General features: G+C 44.8%; 1 protein-coding gene and 1 pseudogene across 1 annotated transcript; one reads left to right on the forward strand and one right to left on the reverse strand.

The window, feature by feature from the left end:
- Positions 1–1,615: 1,615 nt before the first annotated feature.
- Positions 1,616–2,085, reverse strand: LOC136154389 (ubiquitin-conjugating enzyme E2 D3 pseudogene; annotated as a pseudogene).
- Positions 2,086–15,122: 13,037 nt separating this feature from the next.
- LOC136154230 (melanoma-associated antigen B2-like) lies at positions 15,123–16,283 on the forward strand. Its single transcript, XM_065916504.1, has 2 exons — positions 15,123–15,366; positions 15,397–16,283. The coding sequence occupies exons 1-2, from the start codon at positions 15,123–15,125 to the stop codon at positions 16,281–16,283; spliced, it is 1,131 nt and encodes a 376-aa protein (XP_065772576.1).
- Positions 16,284–22,803: the final 6,520 nt, after the last annotated feature.

Genomic DNA, 22,803 nt, shown 5'->3' on the forward strand with positions numbered 1-22,803 from the left:
AGGCACAGGTTTTCTGTTTTTAATTTTATCTTTTTTATTTTGTGTTGTGGTATAGCAAATTAACAATATTGTGACAGTTTCAGGTGAACAGTGAAGGGACTCAGCCGTACATATCCACATATCAACTCTCTCCCAAATTCCCATCAGTACTGCCACATAACACTAATCAGAGTTCCCTGTGTTACACAGTACATCCTTGTTGCTTATCCATTTTAAATATAGCAGTGTGTACATGTCCATCCCAAATACCCTAACTATCCCTGTCCCACATCCTTCCCCAGCGGCAACCATAAATTTGTTCTGAGACTGTAAGTCTTTCTATTTTGTAATGAAGTTCGTTTGTATCATTTCTTTTAAAATTATACATACAAGATATGTCATGTAATATTTCTCCTTCTCTGTCTGAATCTCTTCAATCAGTATGGTAATCTCTAGGTCCATCATGTTGCAAATTGGTGGTTGCCACAAGAGGGGGTTGGAGGATGGATGAAATGGGTTTTAAGTGACCAAATGGCATAAACACTCACGACTTTCACTTACAAAATAGAGAAATCTTAGGGATATAATGTACAACATGTTCACTGTAGTTAATAATTGTTGTTGTTAAGTCGCCAGGTGGTTTCCTACTCTGCAACCGCATGGATTGTAGCTTGCCACCCTCCTCTGTCTTTGGAATTTTCCATGCAAGAATACTGGATTTGGTTGCCATGTCCTCCTCCAGGGGATCTTCCCTACCCAGGAATTGAACCCGCATCTCCTGCATCAACAGGCAGATTCTTTACCACTGAGCCACCAGGGAAGCACATAGTTAATAATACTGTATTGTATATGTGAATGTTCCTGAGAGAGTATATATTTTTAAAGTGAGGTATAGTTGATGTGGACTTCCCAGGTGGCTCAGATGGCAGAGAATCTGACCGCAAGGCAGGAGACCTGGGATCAATCCCTGGGTCAGGAAGATCCCCTGAAGAAGGGAATGGTTACCCACTCCAGTGGGTAATTCTTACCTGGAGAATTCCATCGATAGAGGAGCCTGGCAGGCTACAGTCCATAGGGTCAAAAAGAGTTGAAAAAGACTGAGCAACTAACACTTTCACTTCATTTTCATAGTTGATGTACAATATTTTATGCTTCAGGTATGCAACAGTGATTCACAGGTTTTAAAGATTATGTTCCATTTATAGTTATTATAAAATATTGGCTATATTCCCTTTGTTTTTCAAAATATCCTTGTAGCTAATATATTTTATACATATTAGTTTGCACCTCTTAATCTTCTATCCCTGCCCTTACCCTCCCCCTTGCTGCTTTCCACTGGTAACCACCAGTAGCTTGTTCTCTGTATCTGTGAGTCTGATTCATCTCCCTCGTCTGTTTTATTTTTTAATTCTCGATATAAATGGTATTCTACAGTGTTTGTCTTCCTCTATCTGGCATATTTCAGTTAGCATAATACCTTCCAATCAATCCAGGTCCTTGAAAATGGCAAAAGTTCATTCTTTGATTATGACTGAGTAATATTCCACTGTGTGTGTCTCTGGACCTTTCTGAATTAGTGGGGTTTTGTTTTTCATTTTTAGCAGTAATTTAAAGTTTATTCAAGCTTTAATGCAGGTTATTCTCTTCTGACTTTAAGGTAGCGTTGCATGGCATACCTCTGAGTACATTCCTGAAGAATTCTTTCGTACTTATTTCTGTTTTATAGATCTCTGCGACCTCTGGCACTGGGGAGGGGGTCATCTGGGTTCAGATCACATAGCAGGGGACAAATGGATACCAGAACTTTAGAAATCATGAAAGCAAGAGACCACCGTGATCTTAGAATATTGAACCAAGTGCTGCCATTAGAGTTCATGTCTGGATGATAAATTCTGTTGCAAATGCAACCTTAGGTAGTGTGAACGGGTAGTCTTTAGGGAAATGAATTGTCACACAGAATACACTGCCTTGGTATGGGCTGCCGTTCTTTTTCATAATTGTGGTCTGCCAGTGAAATGTATCCTCCCCAACTGGACCTGCAGGATATTGTGCTGGAGCGTCACTGGCCGCATCGCTAAGTTCCTTACTAATCCATTTCAGCGCCATAGTCTGTGCTTTTTGTCTGACTCCTCACGGTCTCAGTGTGTGCTCAAAGGTCCGGCCAAAACTCCTGATTATCTGGTGGCTGGCAAGGGCTCTCTCTTCATCTCACACTGGCTCTGCAGACACAGGTGCCTCTTAGTGAACAGGGAGGTTGGACTGGGGCGGGGTCACCTACGGAGAATAGATGGGGGGAGGGGAGATGAGCAGTGGAGACCCTCAGACTCGGACAAGCGTCGAGTACCATCCAAATGGATGAAGGAGACCATCCAAATGAGTGGGCCATTTTTCTTTAAATATACACGCAGGAGTGGGATGGCTGGGTCATTTGCTAGTTCTCTTTTTAGATTTGGAGGAACCTCCTTACTGTTATCCATGGTGGCTGCACCTGTTGACGTTCCCACCAACAGTGTACAGATCTTCTCCACATGCTCACCAACATTTGTTACTTCTGTTCCTTTTGGATGAGAGCCCTTCTGATAGGTATAAGGTAAATACCTCATTGTGGTTTTAATTTTCATTCATATGATGATAATGTTGAATATCTTTTCATGTGCCTCTCGGCCATTTGTATGTCTTCTTTGGAAAAATGTCTACTTAATTCGTCTGCCCATCTTTTTCTTGATTTTTTTTAAACTGTTGTATAAACTGTTTATATATTTTGGATATTAACCCCTTATTGGTTATATCATTGGCTAATATATTCTCCCATATAGCAGGATGGCTTTTCATTTTGTCGATGGTTTCCTTTGCTGTGCAAACGTTTTAACTTTAATTACAACCAATTTACTTCTTTTTGCTTTTATTTCCCTAGCTTTATGAGGCAGATCCAAAAAAATATTGTTATGAGCAGAACACTCTTTGACATAAATAATATTATCTTCTAGGAGTATTATGGTTTCCACTCTTATATCTAGGTCTTTAATCCCTTTTCAGGTGAGTTTTCTATGTAGTGTTAGAGAATGTACTGATCTCATTCTTTGACAGCTACATATCAAAGAATGAGATTAGAGCATAAATACAACTTGGTAATGTCAGAAAATTAAATATGCTTTTACATTTGAGCCAGTAATTCAGTGTTTTCAGAAATTTACCTGAAGAGACGTCCACAACCATATGAAAATACGTAAATGCCCATGCACATGTTAATTGAGGGAACATGATATATCCACTGAGTGGAGTACTACACAGCTATAAAAAGGAATGAGTACAATTTTGTAAAGTAATAAGGGATGCTTCCATGATAGATATAGATATATAAAAGAATGTGGGAGTTTGGGGCTAATGTCAGTGATACTAAGTCCAGTGCCTTTGCATCCTGGTACGAAGAGGCTTTAAGAGCTGAAGAAGAGAGGGCCAGAGCCAGAGCTGCAGCCAGGGCTCCTACGGTGCCAGGGCCAGTGCACTTTCCGGAGCATGACCAAAGCTCCTCCCACCCCTAGTGAAGTCTGAGCAGGTACTTCACATTGCATTTCAAGAAAGCAGGCAGTCTTCCAACTAGCGGAGGGCCAAGGTTGGGCTCATGGAAATTCAGCATATAACATACTTGTGTTCCTATACAATATGCACAAATTGGAGGTTTTTCTTTTTTTCTGTTTTTAAATGCTGTTCCTTTTAATCAAAGATGTGTTTAGCTTCAGAGTCTAAGTATACTAATGGCATGGCTCCCACATGTACTACAGATTATCAAGTTGAAAAGTAAGAATTTTCGTATTACATAGCACAGACTGAAATCCTTGGATCATTTCTTGTCATTCAGAGCAAGACAAGATGATATTGGACTATGGATTTTTTGTCAAAATGGAAATATTTCCACAATGAAGTCTGTGTGATTATAAGATACAGAAAACAAACAAACAAACAAAAAAACCTTGAGAGGTATTCACTTTTTGGTTTGTTTTATTCGATTTAGTCTTTCTTTGTAAAATTGAAGTTTATTTACCTGGATTGGCTTCGCTTATTTAAGAATGTAGCAGAAGTGAAATCCCAGTAAAATTGACTTCTTACACACTTGCACTATAATTGTTCAAATATCAATTTAGCATCTGCTCTTTGGAAGGCTTCTGAGTGGTTTTGGGGATGCTAAGAGAAATAAACTCAACCCCTTCTTATAGAATTTTAGAGTCTAAGAGCAGTATTCATGTAAAGTAGCTGGTGAACTAAGATCTAGGGGCCCAATAAAAATGAGGTGTATGGAGGTGAGGGGATTGAGGGCTTCCTCATGAGGAGTCTAGTGTAAATACACTGAAGCAAGGCACTTGGAGACTTTAGGATAATAAAAGTCTGGCAGTGGAAGGTAGTTTTCAGTTAGGCTACATGGTGAGCCCACCAGGGAGACTGTGGAAACACTGAATAGGGACAGACCCTCAGATGGCGGGTCTCAAAGTTGAGAGACTTAAGCCTGGAATGGAAAACTACCCTGAACAATTGCTTTGGAATGATGGGGCTTCCCAGATGGCTCAGTGGTAAAGAACCTGCCTGCCAATGCAGGAGACATGGGTTCAATCCCTGGGTCAGGAAGATCCCCTGGAGGAGGAAATGGCTGCCCAATCCAGTAGTTTTGCCTGGAGAATCCCATGGACAGAGCAATCTGTTCAGTCCATGGGGTAGAAAATGGTCAGACACGACTGAGTGACTAAACAGCAACATGAGTAAACCAGAGAGAAATCCCCCGTGGGGTGGGGCTGGAATGTGCCGTGTGCTCCTGTCCCAGTGCACGTGAACACGGTGCTCAACCTAGATCTTTCATGCTCATGATCTCCAAGGAGATTCTGTGAAATAAAAGTAATAGTCGAATGAAACTGGAAACTCAGAACCAGTCGGCTGACACTCTTTGCTGTGAGTGGTGGAGACAGAGCTCATGTTATTGAAAGGGTATTCCATTCAGCGTTTTTGGCTGTGTTGATAATTCCACAAAGTGTATGAGATGAGTATATTTTAGGTGATGGTGAAATTGATGAATATAGGGGCTTATTTTATTTGTTTACGTGTTTATTTGGCTATGCTTGATCTTGTCTTTGAAATCCAGGATCCTCGAACTTCCTTGCAGCCTGAGAGTACTTTAGTTCCAGCATAAGGAATATTTTAGTTGTGGAGTGTGGGGTGGGTTCTAGTTCCCAGATCAGGGATGGAACCCAGTTCCATTGCATTTGGACCACAGATTCTTAGCCACGTAGCTACTGGGCCACTAGGCAAGTCTCTGCTGCTGCTGCTAAGTCACTTCAGTCATGTCCGCCTCTGTGCGACCCCATAGACGGCAGCCCATCAGGCTCCACCGTCCCTGGGATTCCCCAGGAAAGAACACTGGAATGGGTTGCCATTTCCTTCTCCAAGGCAAAACAACTCTAGGAGTTGTTTAAATGAAAGAGCAGCTTGGAAGGAAGGAAGCGTTAATCTCAGAACCAAACGCTACATTATGTGAATTTCATTTGGCTAAAATAACTACCCCCACACTCAAAATATGATTTAGTAGTGGAAATGAAAGATTCTTTCTAAACAGCATTTTGGACTGATTTGGTGTTCTATGTCCAAGAATGCCACAGATTCTCTGACATCACCTGTATTTAAAAATTCATCAGGGTAGTTGGTATCCTCTGGGAACACCACAAGTAACAGATCCTATATGCCACAACTAAAACATTCCTCATGCTGGAACTAAAGAACTTTCAGGCTGCAAGGAAGTTCGAGGATCCTGGATTTCTGACATCACCTGTATTTAAATATTCATCAGGGTAGGTGGTATCCTCTGGGAACAAAATAATCATAATCATAGTAAAAACAGATAACGTGTAAAGTCTCAGTGTGGTCCAGGCACTGAGCCAGGTGCTTTAGCTACATGCCACTAGCCCTACGAAAGCCACTTCACCTGAGGCTCCCAGAGTTTGGGGATGGACCCAAGTCCACACAACTGATAAGAGACAGAGCTGGGGCTAGAGCAATGGTCTGACTTGTCCAGAGCACATACCCTTCCATTTGTCCCGGCCTGAGGTGCTCATGGGGCAGTTAATTCACTGTCTTCTAGCACTCCAAAATGTATCTTGAGTGATAGAAAGAAGGACTCTGTGACCAAAACACTGGGTTGGGATACATAGCCAAGGCAATACAAACACCAAAATAATTAAGAGGCATGAATAAAGGGGAGAAGGAGATAATGCTCAGCAACCACATGATCATCTGCACGTGCAAATTCAGACACCCTCAAGTGATCGAGGGCTTACAAGATTATCTGGCACTATCCTTCTATGTAGAAAGCAAACATTTTATTTTTAAATTAAAAATAGTTGTTTTTTGGCTGCGCTGCATTTAGTTGTGACATTCGGAATCTTTGATGCCACATGCAGGCTCTTTAGCTGCAGCATATGACGTTTTTTGTGTTGTGGCATGTGAACTTTTAGTTCTGGCATGTGTAATGCAGTTATCTGACCAGGGATTGAACCCAGGCCCTGTGCATTGGGAGTGCGGAGTCTTAACCACTGGACCAACAGGGAGGTGCCAAGAGTAAATACTTCAGAACTACCGTAAACCTCGTGGCTCAGAAAGTAAAGAATCCACCTGCAATGTGGGAGTCCTGGGTTTGATTCCTGAGTTTGTTCAATCCCCTGGAGGAGCATATGGCCAGATACTGCAGTATTCTTGCCTAGAGAATCCTCATGGACAGAAGAGCCTGGCGGGCTACAGTCCATGGGGTCACAAAGAGTCAGACACAACTGAGCGACTAAGCAGACCCCCTAAATTTGGCTGAAGAGAAGGAATATATCAGCTCTTTTTCTCTGACAGCATAATATCTGTCCTGAGTTCCTTGATTTCTGCTCCGTTTTCCTAATCTAACATCACTTTTGGGACCGAGTCCCCTTTTCTCCAAGATTTTCTAGAGGGTATCTGCTCAATGTGTTTAGGAATATGCATTTCCCAGGAAACCTTTAATCAAGGGACAGAGGCTGATATGGGAACCTCCATAAAGGAGGGCTGAGGAGACAATCACCCCTGAATACAGGGGTCACCCAAAGACTAAGAAGAGGAATCTTAGATCAGTAGAAGGAGCAGTCCCTACATGTGGTATATGTAGTGAGGATGCTGAGCAGAAAGAATCTGGAAGGACTCAAATTGCATCTGCACTGTCTTTTCTCAGAGGCCCTGATGGACTAGGATCACAAGAGGATCACCCTGGCTTCCAACGTGGAATTCTCAGGAGACTAGGACTTTGATGTAAGGCAAGAAGCTTCATAAAGTAGAGAGTGGAGTTACAGGATTTATCATGTGTCAATATGAGTTCCTGAAATTGGACTCATGGTAGCACACACCATAAAAGGAGGCCCTGGAAAATATCTGATGCTGGGTTCCCTGAGAAGCTCTGGGGACAGATGTCAGGTTGATTTCAGTCTGGCAAGTCTCAGTGAGGTGAGATCTCTGTCTAATAGGATCAGCCTCCGTTTCACAGAGGAATGGACCTGAGCCCAAGCGGGACCTCAGATGACAATGCGGACTGTTAGAGGGGACCCCTGGAGAGGGAGCCAAACAGAATTCTGTAAATTCTTAGCCCTGAGAGACGAGAAGAGCTACTTCTGAGTGGTCCCCTCATTCCACCTGTGTGATCTCGGGGAGGGCAGGGCCTCCTCTAGCAGGATTAGGCCCCAGATCTGCAGAGGGGGACGTCTTGACCACAACCAGACTTAAAGTGAGGACCATCAGTGCTAGTGAGAGGGCCTCCCCCAATGAGGGATGCTCACAGAGTGGCGCCCCCCCTGACAAGCAGAGATGCTCAGAGCAGCACCCTGACTCCTCCCACTAGGGACTCAGGGAGACGAGGGCTTTGTTTGGGGGCTGAAGGACTTGGATTCATAGCTGGAGACGTGCTGGGCTTTAACACTGTGCAAGGAGGACCCAGGGACGGATGAATATTGAGCTACCGGGTTTCCCGTAGCACCCTGCCCCTGCCGTCATCCCCGGGAGACCCCACGTAGGACCGTACGCACTCCCGCCCACTTCCGCTTCAAAGGCGAGGAGCTCGACTGGGAGTCGTGACGTCTCTTCGGTGGCGTTTCAGTGTCCAGGACTTGTCCGGGACCAAGGTGAGGACCGGAATGTAACTGAAGGGACTTTGCGAACCCACTATTAAGAAAAGTGACCCAGCCGCATCCCACCCCTGTGATGTGGCTCTTTCGAGTCCCTCAGAGCTATCGGCTGAATGCGGTCTAGCGTGTCTCAGGTGAAGGCGTTGGTCTGGGGGGGTAGGCCCGGATTCTATCCTCGAAGGAGCTCTCGGTCCTAGATAATGGCCATGAGGGCAAATTATCAGACTTCGAAACCGCATGGGGGCCACACTGAGCGGCCCCCCTGCACTCAGCTCTAGGAGGCCCCACGAGGAGCTGGCCGACGGTGGTGCCCCCTACCATTTGCTGGAGGTGCTCTCAGGGAGGTGAGAACCTTGCTCTAAAGAATAAACCTAGTTCTAAAAAGGGACCCAGTCCCCAACACGATTCATGGTTGTGACGCTGAGTGAGGATGGGGGCTCCTCCCATAAGAAACGGATTCGCAATCGGGCAGTTTGACATGACGCTTACCAGATCACCTCAGGGAAGTGAGAGACCATGTCAGAACGGGGAGCGTCAGGTTGCGAAGGGAGAGTTTCAGGTTCCCTGGTGGGATGGTGAGAACCTCGGGGGCTGTGGGGATGTTCCACACCACATCATTCAGACCACATCCTCCCTGTCATCATCCCTTTGAGACCTCAAGAATACATGGCGGTTCCCACTGCAGCCTAAAGGGGAAGCGAGTCCCCTCTGAGCACTCTGCCCTGGGCTGAGGGGCATGGTCAGCACACTGAGAAATCTTAGATCCTGTCATAAATCAAATGTAGGCCTTGGTTTCTTCTATGTCCTGGCTATTGTAAAGAGTGCTGCAACGAACTTTGGAGTAGAAGTGTTTTTTATGTTACTGTTTCCTCAGGGCTTATGCCCAGTAGTGGGATTGTTCGCTTATGTGGTAATTAAAAAAATTTTTTTTTCATTTATTTTTATTAGTTGGAGGCTAATTACTTTACAATAATGTAGTGGGTTTTGCCATATATTGACATGAATCAGCCATGGATTTACATGTGTTCCCCATCCTGAACCCCCCTCCTGCCTCCCTCCCCATCCCATCCCTCTGGATCATCCCAGTGCAGCAGCCCGGAGCACTTGTCTCATGCATCCAACCTGGACTGGCTATTATCACACTTGATAATATACATGTTTTGACGCTGTTCTCTCAGATCATCCCACACTCGCCTTCTCCCATAGAGTCCAAAAGTCTGTTCTATATATCTGTGCCTCTTTTTCTGTCTTGCATATAGGGTTATCGTTACCATCTTTCTAAATTCTATATATATGCATTAGTATACTGTATTGGTGTTTTTCTTTCTGGCTTAATTCACTCTGTATAATGGGCTCCAGTTTCATCGACCTCATTAAAACGGATTCAAATTATTCCTTTTTAATAACTGAATAATATTCCATTGTGTATATGTACCACAACTTCCTTATCCATTCATCTGCTGATGGGCATCTAGGTTGCTTCCGTGTGCTGGCTATTATAAACAGTGCTGTGATGAACATTGAGGTACACGTGTCTCTTTCAGTTCTGCTTTCCTCGGTGTGTATGCCCAGGAGTGGGATTGCTGGGTCATATGGCAGTTCTATTTCCAATTTTTTAAGGAATCTCCACACTGTACTAGTGGCTGTAGTAGTTTCCATTCCCACCAACAGTGTAAGAGTGTTCCCTTTCCTCCACACCCTCTCCAGCATTTATTGCTTGTAGATTTTGGATAGCAGTCATTCTGACTGGCGTGTAATGTTATCTCATTGTGGTTTTGATTTGCATTTCTCTGATAATGAGTGATGTTAAACATCTTTTCATGTGTTTGTTATCCATCTGTTTCTTCTTTGGAGAAACGTCTGTTTAGATCTTTGGCCCATTTTTTGATTGGGTCATTTATTTTTCTGGAATTGAGCTGCAAGAGTTGCTTGCATATTTTTGAGATTAAACCTTTGTCTGTTTTTTTCAGTTGCTATTATTTTCTCTTATTCTGAAGGTTGTCTTTTCACCTTGTTTATAGTTTCCTTTGTTGTGCAAAAGCTTTTAAGTTTAATTAGGTCCCATTTGTTTATTTTTGCTTTTATTTCCAAGATTCTGGGAGGTGGGTCAGAGAGGATCTTGCAGTGATTTATGTCAGAGTGTGTTTTGCCTATGTTCTCCTCTAGGAGTTTTTTAGTTTCTGGTCTTACATTTAGCTCTTTAATCCATTTTGAGTTTATTATTGTGTATGGTGCTGGAAAGTGTTCTAGTTTCATTCTTTTACAAGTGGTTGACCAGTTTTCCCGGCACCACTTGTTAAAGAGTTTGTCTTTTTTCCATTGTATATTCTTGCTTCCTTTGTCAAAGATAAGGTGTCCATATGTACGTGGATTAATCTCTGGGCTTTCTATTTTATTCCATTGATCTATATTTCTGTCTTTGTGCCAGTACCATACTGTCTTGATGACTGTGGCTTTGTAGTAGAGCCTGAAGTCAGGCAGGTTGATCCTCCAGTTCCATTCTTCTTTCTCAAGATTTCTTTGGCAATTTGAGGTTTTTTTGTATTTCCATACAAATTTTAAATTATTTGTTCTAGTTCTGTGAAGAATACTGTTGGTAGCTTGATAGGGATTATCTTGAATCTATAGAATGCTTTTGGTTCAGTTCAGTTCAGTTCGTTGCTCAGTCGTGTCCACCTCTTTTTGACCCCATGAATCACAGCATGCCAGGCCTCTCTGTCCATCACCAACTCCTCGAGTCTACTCAGACTCATGACCAACGATTCAGTGATGCCATCCAGCCATCTCATCCTCTGTGGTCCCCTTCTGCTCCTGCCCCCAAGTCCCTCCCAGCATCAGGGTCTTTTCCAATGAGTCAACTCTTCGCATGAGGTGGCCAAAGAATTGGAGTTTCAGCTTCAGCATCAGTCTGTTCAATGAATACCCAGGACTGATCTCCTTTAGGATGGACTGGTTGGATCTCCTTGCAGTCCAAGGGATTCTCAAGATTCTTCTCCAACACCACAGTTCAAAAGCATCAATTTTTTGGTGCTCAGCTTAACAAAAGGAGCACATAACAAAAGGACCAACAGGGAGGTGCCAAGAGTAAATATTTTAGAACTACCCTAAATTTGGTGGCTCAGATGGCAAAGAAAGCGCCTGCAATGCGGGAGACCTTGGTTCAGTCTCTGGGTTGGGCACAACCCCTGGTGGAGTGCATGTAACACACTTCAGTATTCTTGCCTGGAGAATCTGCATGGACAGAGGAGCCTGGCAGGCTACAGTCAATGGGGTCACAAAGAGTGGGACATGACTGAGCGATTAAGCACATACCATAAATCTGGCTGAAGAGCAGGAATATATCACCTATATCTCTCTGACATCATAACATCTGTCCTGAGTTCCTTGATTTCTGCTTCATTTTCCTAATCTTACATCACTTTTGGGACTGAGACCCGTTTTCTCCCAGATTTGCTAGAGGATAACTGCTCACCGTTTGTAGGAATATGCATTTCCCAGGAAGCTTTTAATCAAGGGACAGAGGCTGATATGGGAACCTCCATGAAGGAGGGCTGAGGAGACAATCATCCCTGAATAATAGGGGTCACCCAAAGACTAAGAAGAGGAATGTTAGATCAGTAGAAGTAGCAGTCCCTGACTATGGTACATGTAGTAAGGATGCTGAGCAGGAGGAATCCAGAAGGACTCAATTTGCATCCACACTGTCTATTCTCAGAGGCCGTGATGGACTAGGATCACACAAGGATCACCCTGACTTCCCACTTGGAATTCCTAGGAGACTAGGACCTTGATGTAAGACAAGAAGCTTCATAAAACAGAGAGTGGAGTTACAGGATTTGTCACGTGTCAATGTGAGGACCAGAAAGTGGACTCATGGTAGCACACACTATAAAAGGAGGCCCTGGAAAATCACTGATGCTGTGCTTCCCGGGAAGCTCTGGGCACAGATGTCAGGTTGATTTCAGTCTAGAAGGTCTTAGTGAGGTGAGACCTCTAATACAATCAGCCACATTTTTGCAGAGGGACGGACCTGAGCCCAAGGTGGATCTCACATGCCGTGCTGAGTGTTAGAGGGGACCCCTGCAGAGGGAGCCAAATAATTCTATAAATTCTTAGCCCTGAGAGACCCAGAAGAGCTACTTCTGAATTGTCCCCTCATTCAGCCTGTGTGATCTTAGTGAGGGCTGAGTCTCTTCTAGCCAGATCAGAACCCAGATCTGCAGGTGGTGGTGTCTTGATCATAACCGGACTTAAGGAGAGAACCATCAGTGCTAGTGAAAGGATCTCTCCGCCAATGAGGGAGGCTCACAGAATGGCGATGCACCTGACAAGCAGAGATGCTCAGAGCAGAGCTGGACTCCTTCTACTAGGGACTTGGGAAGGCGAGGACTTTGTTTGGGAGCTGGAAGACTCGGGTTCATAGAAGGAGGCGTCCTGGTCTCTGATACACCGCACAAGGAGGACCCAAGGACAGATGAATATTGAACTAGTGGGTTCCCGTAGCATGCCGCCCCTGACGTCATCCGTGGGAGACCCCACATAAGATCTTACGCAGTTCCCCTCCACTTCCGCTTTGAAAGCGAGTGGATTGACCAGTAGCCGTGGCGTCTGTTCAGTGTCAGGACTCGTCGGGAGCCAAGGTGAGGACCTGAATGTAGTTTAAAGGACTTTCCCAACTCTCCCAGTAATAAAAGTGACCCATCCACATCCCACCCCTGTAATATGGCTCTTATGAGTCCCTCAGAGCTATCGGCTGAATGCGGTCTAGCGTGTCTCAGGCGAAGGCGTTGGTCTGTGGGGGTAGGACTGGATTCTACCCGCGCAGGAACTGTAGGTCCTACATAATGACCCCGAGGGCCGATGAGCAGACTTTGACACCACAAGTGCACCACACTGAGCGGCGGCTCTGTACTGGGCTCTGGGAGGCCCCGGGTAGAGCTGGCCAACTGTGGTGCCCCCTGGTGTCCTCTGGAGGTGGTATCGGGGAGGTGAGAGCCTTGCTCTAATGGAATAAACCCAGTTCAACAAAGGGACCTAGTCCCCAACAATATTAACGACTGTGACGCCATTAATGGCTGTGAGGGGGCTCCTCCCTTTAAAATGGAGTCGCATAAAGTGCCAGCCCTATTTTCAGGACTAGGAGCATGAGAAGTTTTGACATGACACTTCCCGGGACATCTCAGGGAAGTGAGAGACCAGATCAATGGGTCAGCCTCAGGTTAGCAAGGGAGGGGTTCAGGTTTCCTGGTGGATGGTGAGAACCTTGAGGGCTGTGGATGTTCCACAGCACGTCATTCAGACCACATCTCTCTTGTCATCATCCCTGGGAGACCTCAAGCATACAGGTCAGTTCCCACTGTGGGCTAATGGGGAATGGGAAGTAAGGATCTTGGTCTGAATGGAGTGGTCAGCAGAGGGAGAAATCTTAGACCCTGTCATGAGTTAAATGTAGACCTTGATTACTTTTATGTCCTGGCTATGGTAAATAGTGCTGCAGTGAACATGAATACAAGTGTCTTTTTCCGTTACTGTTTCCTCAGGGTATATGTCCAGTAGTGGGATTGTTGGTTCATGTGGTAGTTTTATTCCTAGTTTTTTCATGCAGAATGAATTAAGTTATAAAGAGGAAAGCCAATATCATATATTAATGCATATATATGAAATCAAGAAAGATGGTACTGATGAACCTATTTGCAGGGCAGCAGTGGAGATGCAGAGAACACACTCGTGGACACAGTGGGGGAAGGGCAGAGGGAAGGGCAGACTAAAAGAGTAATATTGAAAACATACACATTACCATATGTAAAATAGATAGAGGAAATTAGTCATATGACACAGAGAGCACAAACCCAGTGCTCTGTGATAACTTAAGAGGGGTGTGACGTGGGAGAGTGTTTCAAGATGGAGGAGACATAAGATATAGCTATGGCTGATTCATATTGATGTGTGGCAGAAACTGGTAGAATATTATAAATTAATATTGTAGTATTGTAAAAAATAAATTTATTTTCTAAAAGACATATAGAAAAAAACAGAAGCAAAAAATATTTTAGACCTTGAATTGAGATCTTGTGAGAGTCCACAGGGACATCAACCTGCCTGCAACAGATTTTGTTCTCAGGAGACCGTGTTTGGTAAGATAAGGTCATCTTCACTTCCTACTTTTGGAACACAGGGTGGTTGGCTGTTACTCTCAAGCAGTCATCACTTCAGGAGAAAGTTGAGCTTCTCTACCAGGAGCTCAATTGAGGAACGTGAGTGAGGACTCAGTGCATCCATCCTGACCCTCGGATTTCAGCCCAGGAAATGTCAGGGATGGGCTGTGAGGCTGAGCACCTTCTTTCCTGTTTTGTACAAAGTCTAGGGGAGGGGAAATGTCAGTCTGAAGGTGCAGCCACCAGTCAGCAAATGGAGAATGGTGCTGAATATTTTAAGGAGCCAAGGTAAGGACCATGGATGATGATCCCAGTGAACTCAGGATAGAAAAGACCCTACTGAGCTCTCAGCACGGGGTATCTATCTCCTGACAGGGAGGTGGACTGAGGCATCCCTTCACTTGCTTCTGGATCATGTGGAGGTCTAAAGTGTCTACATCAGAGTAGCAGAGGGAAGGGTGCCCAGGCTCCGCCAGGACTTGACGTGATAATACTGAAGTAAAACGTAGAAAACCCCACTGCTAGCACCTGTTGTCACCTGAGTAAACCCAAAGCAGGGCTGAGTGGATGCAGAGGAAAACTAAGGCCTCTGTTCTTCCTCTGTGGGATTCTGTGGGGACAGGCTAAGCAGGAAAACAGGAGCCTTGTGGGTTCCTCGGGCAGTATCCTCAAGGACACCTGCAGAGGCGGCCTTTGATTAAGTCTAGGTAGAATCTCCCTGTTTTAAGGTGCTCATATCACCTCATTTTTCATCCTCCAGGTGCCCCAATCCCCTATTGGCCCAGACTCCTGCCTGCAATTCCTGTCCACAGCCGTCATGCCCCGTGGGAAGAAGAGTAAGAACCGTGCTCGTGAGAAACGTCGCCAGACCCGAGCTGAGACCCAGGGTCTTCATGATCAGGCCACCACATCTGGGGGAGAGGAGACCGCCTCCCCCTCCCCTCCTGATGCAGAGAGTGCTCCCTCAAGCTCGTCTGCTGCTGGCACCCCCAAGGGGCCTCAGGGAGCCCAAGGCACCACCAGTGCTGCTGCAGGTGCTATACGCAAAAGATCTGGTGTCGGTGGCAAAGCACGCTCAAGATCTGGTGCAGGTGGCAAAGCACGCTCAAGATCTGGTGTAGGTGCCAAGGGCCAAGTTCAGGAAGGTGAAAATTCCTCCCAGGCCTCAGCTGCTGAGAGTGCTCGCACAGATCTTCTGACCAGAAAGGCAGAGATGTTGGTGCAGTACATGCTGTATAAATATAAAGTGAGAGAGCTCATTAAGAGGTTTGAAATGCTGAAGGTAATCAATAAAAGGTACAGGGAGCAATTCCCTGAGATCCTCAGCAGGGCCTCTGAGCGCATGGAGCTGGTGTTTGGCCTGGTGCTGAAGGAAGTCAGGCCCAACAGTCACTCCTATACCCTGGTGAGCAACCTAGATCTCGGCGACAGTGAGTCTATGAGAGGTGACTGGGGGCTGCCGAAGAATGGTCTTCTGATGCCTCTGCTAGGTGTCATCTACCTGAATGGCAACCATGCCCCTGAAGAGAAGATCTGGAAGTTCCTGAATATGCTGGGCATCTATGATGGAAGAAATCACTTCATCTTTGGAGAGCCCAGGAAGCTCATCACAGAAGATCTGGTGCGAGAAGAGTTCCTGGAGTACCGCCAGGTGCCCGGCAGCGATCCCCCTCGCTATGAGTTCCTGTGGGGTCCTAAAGTGCTCGCAGAATCCAGCAAGACCAAAGTCCTGGAGTTTTTGGCCAAGGTCAGCAGTTCTGCCCAAACTGCCCTCCCGCCGAATTATGAGAAGGCTTGGAGAGAGGAAGTAGAGAGCACCAGCGCCAGAGCTGCAGTCAGTGCTGGCTCTTCTGCCTCACCCAGTGCTGGCCCTTCTGCCTCAACCGGGCCTGGCACTACTGCCTCGGCCACTGCTGGCCCTTCTTCTTCAGCTACTGCGCACCCCAGGGCCGCATCCAGCCGCTCATCTCACCCCTAGTGTGGTCTGAAGCCTGTTGTTCACTCTGTGGCCGGAGAAGCCTGTCAACCTGTGTTCCTGATATGCATTAATAATTTGTTGACTTTATGTCCCCCAATTTCCAGTTCTTAAAATTTTTCAACAGAAAGTTTGTTTAGATTCATGACATAAGTATATGAATAACATGGGTCACACACAGTTTGCTGTTTGTCTAATTTAGGAGTAAGAAGTTTGTTTTCTGAAATACATACTGGAAATCCTCACATCACTTTTTTGATCCAGGATGAGAATAACATCACGTTAGGATAAGAGTGTCCCTAGAAATGTGAAAGGCACCACACTAATGGAGGCTCAGAACATCGATACATTGTTAGGGAGATAGCTGAAATTTCTTCCTTTTTGGCTTGCTTTAACTCTGTGTTTAGTCTCACTTTTCGCAAATGTAAAAGATACATACTTGCATGTGCTTATGGTGTATGTTTTTCAAGAATGTTTGAGAATATAAATTACAGCAAATGATTTATTCATGGCTCTTCTTTTACACAAACATTGAGAATCTGCTCTTAAGAAGTCTTCATGCTTCTACTGGTGATGTTTAGTCAAAAAAAGTCCTAGCCTCTGTCCATTCATTATAGTTTCTCAGAGATGCTGTCATTCTGTGGAAGAGGCTGAGATACTCTCTACTTCAAGAAGAACAAGAAAGAAGCAGGGTAAAGAGGGGTTGGAGAGAACATACTATGTTGGTTTCATTACTAAGCGGAATTTTGGCTGATTTGGGAGGTTGGGTCTTTTTTTTTTTTTTTTTTTTTGCATTTATGCACTGCATAGTTTCTGACATCTGATAGATGAAAAAAATCCAGCTGATGTAACATCTGAGGTCAAGATAATCATAGTAATAACTGCCATTGCTTCTAATGTCTCAATAGAGGCAGGTGCCATGACAGAAGCTTTCCATAAATACTTATATTCTAGCAATCTGACAAGAAAGGGCTTATCAAACTTACTTCACAGTGGAGACCCCAAGGCTGATAGAGTTTGGTTTTGTGCCGAAATACATAAGGCTGGTAAATGACATCAGGGAATAAACTCCTGCTCTAAACTACTTTAGCACTCCTACTGTTGTTCTCCCCCCAACCTGAGACATACCCTTGTCTTTTTTTTTAACAAGTACTTTTAACATTTGACATTTCCTTTTCCTTATTTATTTACTATTTATTCATTCATTTATTTGACTGTGCCAGATCTTAGTTGCTGCACGTGTGGTCTAGTTCCCTGACCAGGGATCAAACCTGGGCCCCCTGCATTGGAACCTGGGGTACTAGCCACTGGACCACCAGGAAAGTCCCCACCCTGTTTCTTTTATTTCAGTGCTTTTCTCAGTACTCCAAAATTTGTCCTAGGTGATAGAAGAGAATGCCCTTGTGCTCAAGCTACTGGATCAAAGTGTGTAGCCAGAACAGTAAGAATACCAAATATACTTAACCAAAGATATGTATCCCTTATTCATTACTCATAGATAAGTGAAAGAAACAATATTCAGAGACAGTATAAGCATATACATTGGCCAACCGTTAGATAACTTTTGAAGACCAAGGAGTCTCCATATCATCCTTACAGTCTCTTCCCTGTAGAAAGTAAACCTATCAGAAGAGAAATGACATGAGAACCTTCACCTGGCTGATGAGATAGATCTACTTTTTTCTCCCTAAAGGACTACCACCTGTCCTGGGACTCCTGCCTTGGACTATAGCTTCTCCATCTCCCATCACTCCTGGGACAGGGACCCATTCTCTGTAGCACTGCAGAGCAAACATAGCTCAAGAGTTTGTAGAGACGTGGAATTTCCCCAAAGGCCTTTAATCCAAGACACAGAAAGCAAGATGAGGGCCCCATGTAGGAGGATTGAGGAGAGCAACACCCCAGAATATGGGGGATGATGGTCACTGGGACAGCATTCCCTTCTGCTCTCAGAAACAGAGGAATTCAGAACTGTTAGGCTAAGCCTATTAGCCTTAGCATAGCCTCACTTATTCTTCAGGCTTCTCAGAGACCTAAGAAACTTGGTCTTGGAACAGAGTTCTGAGGTTGGTAGAATCAGTCTCAGAAATGATGGTGATTAACCTGAATGAGGGTGATGGAAAGACCCATCCAGAACAGAAGGATCCTGTAAAGACCCGTCCTCATTGGCAAGCCCATGAAGTCCAGAACTATCTGGGCTGCTGTGGTTAACACTTTCAACTCAGGTCCCAGGAAGGTGGGGACATTGAGAATCAGCAGAGAATAGAGCCCCGGGAAGGGTGCAGAGTCAAACTGAAGACTCAGGGTGTGGACATGGAAGCCCCTCAACTCACAGCCAACAGGGCTACACTTAGCCCATCTTCTCCAGTGAGCCCTGGGAGGCATAGGGAAGTGCTGGCCAGCTCAAGGGCCCCGTGACTTCTGCCTGCAGGGTTTCAAGGAGATGACCTTGGTTTATAGGCTGGCTCTTCATCAGAGAGTGGAAATGTCCAGCATGACATTTGCACAGTACTGTGTGAGGAGTGTGGCAGCCAACTAACCCGTTACAGATAAATTCTTAGGAAGTCCTTCAAATGTAATGGGCCCTGGGAGGGAACAGGCAGGGATTTCAGAGTAAGTGTATCCCTTATTTCCCAAAGGAAAATGGCTTCAGGGCATTAAAGTCCTTGGACTAATGGAGGAAGCCTCTATCAGCTAAGGAAGGGTACACAGTTCCTAACAGGAGTCAACTGATGATACTGACCAACAACAAATGATCCTTCCCAGAAAGAAGGGGGCTACAGAGGGCACTGTCCCTGTTGTTGGGCCTTAGACTGTGCCACGTAGACCTGGTGACATGGTGAGTCCTACTCACTTCCTCCCAGAGGATCACATGGACGTAACGAACCTCATCCTGATCAAGGGGAGCAGCCACAGATCAGCAGAAGGGTGATTTCCAGGTTGTGCCAGAAGTCAAGGTAAGGAACCTGAAGACTTGAAAAGACCATCTGCCTCAAAACAGTGGAGGCAGAACATATTCCTTCCACTGCGGTTAGCCTCAGAAGACCATGGCCTGTGGTGGCCCATGAGGCAAACTGCTCTTCTTCCTCAGGGATCAGGGAATTAGTGGCCTGGGTGGAGAAGCTTTAAGGAAAGTCAGGGAATGTTTCCAGTTAGTGAATATTTCAAGGTTATTTCCAAGACAGTGTGAGCACAGTAAAGAACGAGGGAACACACATACCAGGGTGGCCACACACAATCCTACCTACTCTCAGCCTAGAAGGCCTCAGGTAGAGTTGTCAGGCCAAGGGCCCCTTCAATTCTGACTGTGTAATAGCAGGAAAGTTGGGGTTTTGGTCTGATGGTGGTGGTCCCATGTCAACAGAGGGGGGAGTTTTGGGCTTGGCTAAGAGTCAAATTTTGGACCCTGACTTGGGACCCTGAGAGGAACCGTCTGTCATCCTCAAGGAGCTTGCCACAGCTTTCATTCTTGTGAGACTATGGGCAGGGCTGGCTAGATAAGGCCACCCTATCTCCTCCTCCAGGCTCACAGGGAGGTATGGGTCTTACTATGAGGAGGTAGGCCTCAGGTCAAGAAGGAGGGGATTCCCCAGGCCTCACCAGAAGTCAAATTGTGAAGTCCAAGTGAAGGTTGAGGGGTCTACTCATCCCTGAATAGAGGGGACTAAAGCGAGTCATGCCCTGCCCTTTGATGTCAGTTCTAGAAAGCTCAGGGGAAGACTGTCAGGCAAGGCTCTCCCTCACATCTTTATACCAGGCCTCCTTCTTCTTGTTGAATTGCTAAGCCATGTCCGACTCTCTCGTGACTCCATGGACTATAGCCCACCAGGCTCCTTTTTCCATGGGATATTCCAAGGAAGAATTCTGGGGTGGGTTGCCATTTCCTCCTCCAGGGGATCTTCCTGAGTCAGACACAGTCTGCATTTCCTGCAGCTGCTGTATCACAGGCAGACACTTTACTGCTGAGCCACCAGGGAAGCCCTGTATCGGGCCTAAGGGAGGCCAGGTCTTCGTTGGAAAGTAAGCCACCTGTCATGAGAAAGGAGGGATATGGTGCCTGCCAGGCACTGTGGCAGATGCTTTACAGTTACCACCACATGCCACCAGTCCTTCCAGGCAGGGCTTGCCAAACTCCCTTCAGAGTTAAAGAGCCCAAGGCTCTCTCAGAGAGTTTAATGGTGTGACAAACTTCCCATGGCTGCTTAAGTGACAGGGATGGGCATAGCCCCCTGATCTGAGTTATTCTAAGGCTCACCCTCTCACTCCTGCAAGCCTGAGCTGACCTTGTACCCTTAATTCCCTTCTTATTCTCATTATTGTGAAATGTATGAAGCATTAAGAAGAGGGACTTTCAGGTTGACCTATTATTTTGAAATACATAGCCAGAGCAATAATAGTAATAACGCCAAAATAAATGTGACATATGAAGAGAGGAAAAAAGAGATAGTATTTGCTGCCAGTAGGATCATCTATCCATACATATGAGGTTTCAAACATCTTAATAGATCTGAAAATTTTAAGTTTCAGATAAGCTTATAAGATCAGTACGGGACTCAAAAAAATCATCTCACAGCCATTTCTTTGTGTAAAGAAATATCTATTAGATCTAAAAGATAAAGTTTACTTATTAGAACAGAGGTTTCCTGAGAAGTCTGACTGAAGGAGAGAAGGGACAGGTTACCATGTTTTGTTTCTCTCACAGGTCTCTACTTGGGCCCCCTTACTTATGCCATGGATTTCCCATCTCTTATCACTCCTGGGACAGGGATTCCTTCTCTGCAAGGTCTGCAGTAGAGAAAGTACTCAGGGTCTTTCAGGGATGTGGCATTTCCCAAGAAGGCTTTACTCAAAGGGGCAAGGGCCTTTAGGACGACACCCATACACCTGGACTGAGGAATGCAACACCCCAGAATATTAGATGTAAGAAGGCTCCAGGCAGCACTCTCAAGCTGAACATCTATTTTCTCTGTTGTGTCAGTACAGTTGTCAGGGACTTCATACCTTTGGTCTAAGGAGGGCAATCTCAGGTCAGAGTAGGAATTGTCCGATATATATGTGAAGGCCCTTAAAAAGAAGTGAAAGAAATAGCCACCCAGAACCACTGGGGTTCTGTAGCATCCACTTCCTGCTGTCAGCCCTTGGAGGTCCTGAATTCCATCATAGGATGAGGAAGAGAGAGGCCTCGAGAGCTAAGAGAGAGAGTGCTACTGCCATGAGCAGGGCACGTTCCAGGTCTCAGTCCTCTAGCTCCTCCCACATAGTGACATCCAGGGCAGATCCTTCATCTTTAGTTTGATAAGAGAAGGAAGTATTCCAAGTAATGGAGTGCCAAGATGGATCTGAAGGGAACACATTTTATGTCTTTTTTTGTTCTTGCTTGACCTCAGTAACTGGGAGATGTATCTTTTTCTGTTTAGGGCTTTCTTTTTGACACTATTGAAATACACTTCTTGTAATTGAAGGTTACTTTGACTTCCGTATTTGTGTTTATGAACAAAGTATATCCCATTTATTGCTGTATTTCAGTATAAGTACAAAGGTTTTTATCTTTTGTATAATGAGTCAGAAATCCTTGAATCTCCTTTTGTGGTTCAGAACAAGATGACATGTCAAGAGAATTGGGAGTTTCTTGCCAATGATAATGGACAGTGAGTAAAATTGTTCATATCAGGAAATTTAAAAATGGGTCTTGTCTGTGTGGCATCTGCAATACAGTGGAACAGGAATTCCCAGCCCCTGTTTCCTCTCAGCAACCCAGATTTTAAAATTATATAAGTAGCAAAATAACCTTTATAGAAGGTCCAGAATCCAATTAAGAAATTGCAGTACCACAGGTAAGCATAAAATTTAGATCATCTGCACTTGAAATGGGTAAAAACAACACAGACACACACACACACACTTATGGACCATGAATAGCACTATTCATCTCTGATGAACACTTTCTATACTAAACTGTTATCTCAAAAAATGTGATCACCAATGATTCACAGCTATTTCTTACTCTGTTTAGTATGATACCATAAACTTTGAGTAACACAATAGGACTCATGTGAAGTGCTGCTAGTGGTGCTGAAAGTGCTCCCCAGAAGCAGAGAGAAGTCATGACATTATACAAAAAAGTTGAATTGCTCATTGTATACTAGTTTGGATCTGCAGTCGTGGTTGCCACCATTTCAAGATGAATGAATCCAGCATAAGGACTACTGTAAGAAAAAGAAAAGGAAATTTATGAAGCCATCACTGCAGCTACACCAGCAGGTGTGAAAATCTTGTGATTTTTGTGAAATACATTTTTATCTTATATTGAAAATATATCTTGTATGTGGGTGCAGGATTGTTATAAGCAAGGCATATCTATAGACTCTAATGTGATTGAAGAAAAATCAAAGTCATTATGACCACCTAAAGCAAAAGTGGGTGGAGGATCTAAAGCTGGAAAATTTAATGCCAGTGAAGGATGATCTGATAATTTCAGAAAGAGGTTTTACTTTAAAATATCAAAATAATAGGGGAAGCAGGA

This window comes from Muntiacus reevesi, chromosome X (genome assembly GCF_963930625.1).
Source record: "Muntiacus reevesi chromosome X, mMunRee1.1, whole genome shotgun sequence".
Taxonomy (NCBI): domain Eukaryota; kingdom Metazoa; phylum Chordata; class Mammalia; order Artiodactyla; family Cervidae; genus Muntiacus; species Muntiacus reevesi.

What these genes read in the sequence shown, in the direction of transcription:
- LOC136154230 (XM_065916504.1), top strand. Translation starts at nt 15,123, where the DNA reads ATGCCCCGTGGGAAGAAGAGTAAGAACCGTGCTCGTGAGAAACGTCGC. An exon ending in ACGCAAAAGATCTGGTGTCG is followed by an intron (nt 15,367 to 15,396) that starts GTGGCAAAGCAC and finishes GATCTGGTGCAG; the next exon opens with GTGGCAAAGCACGCTCAAGA.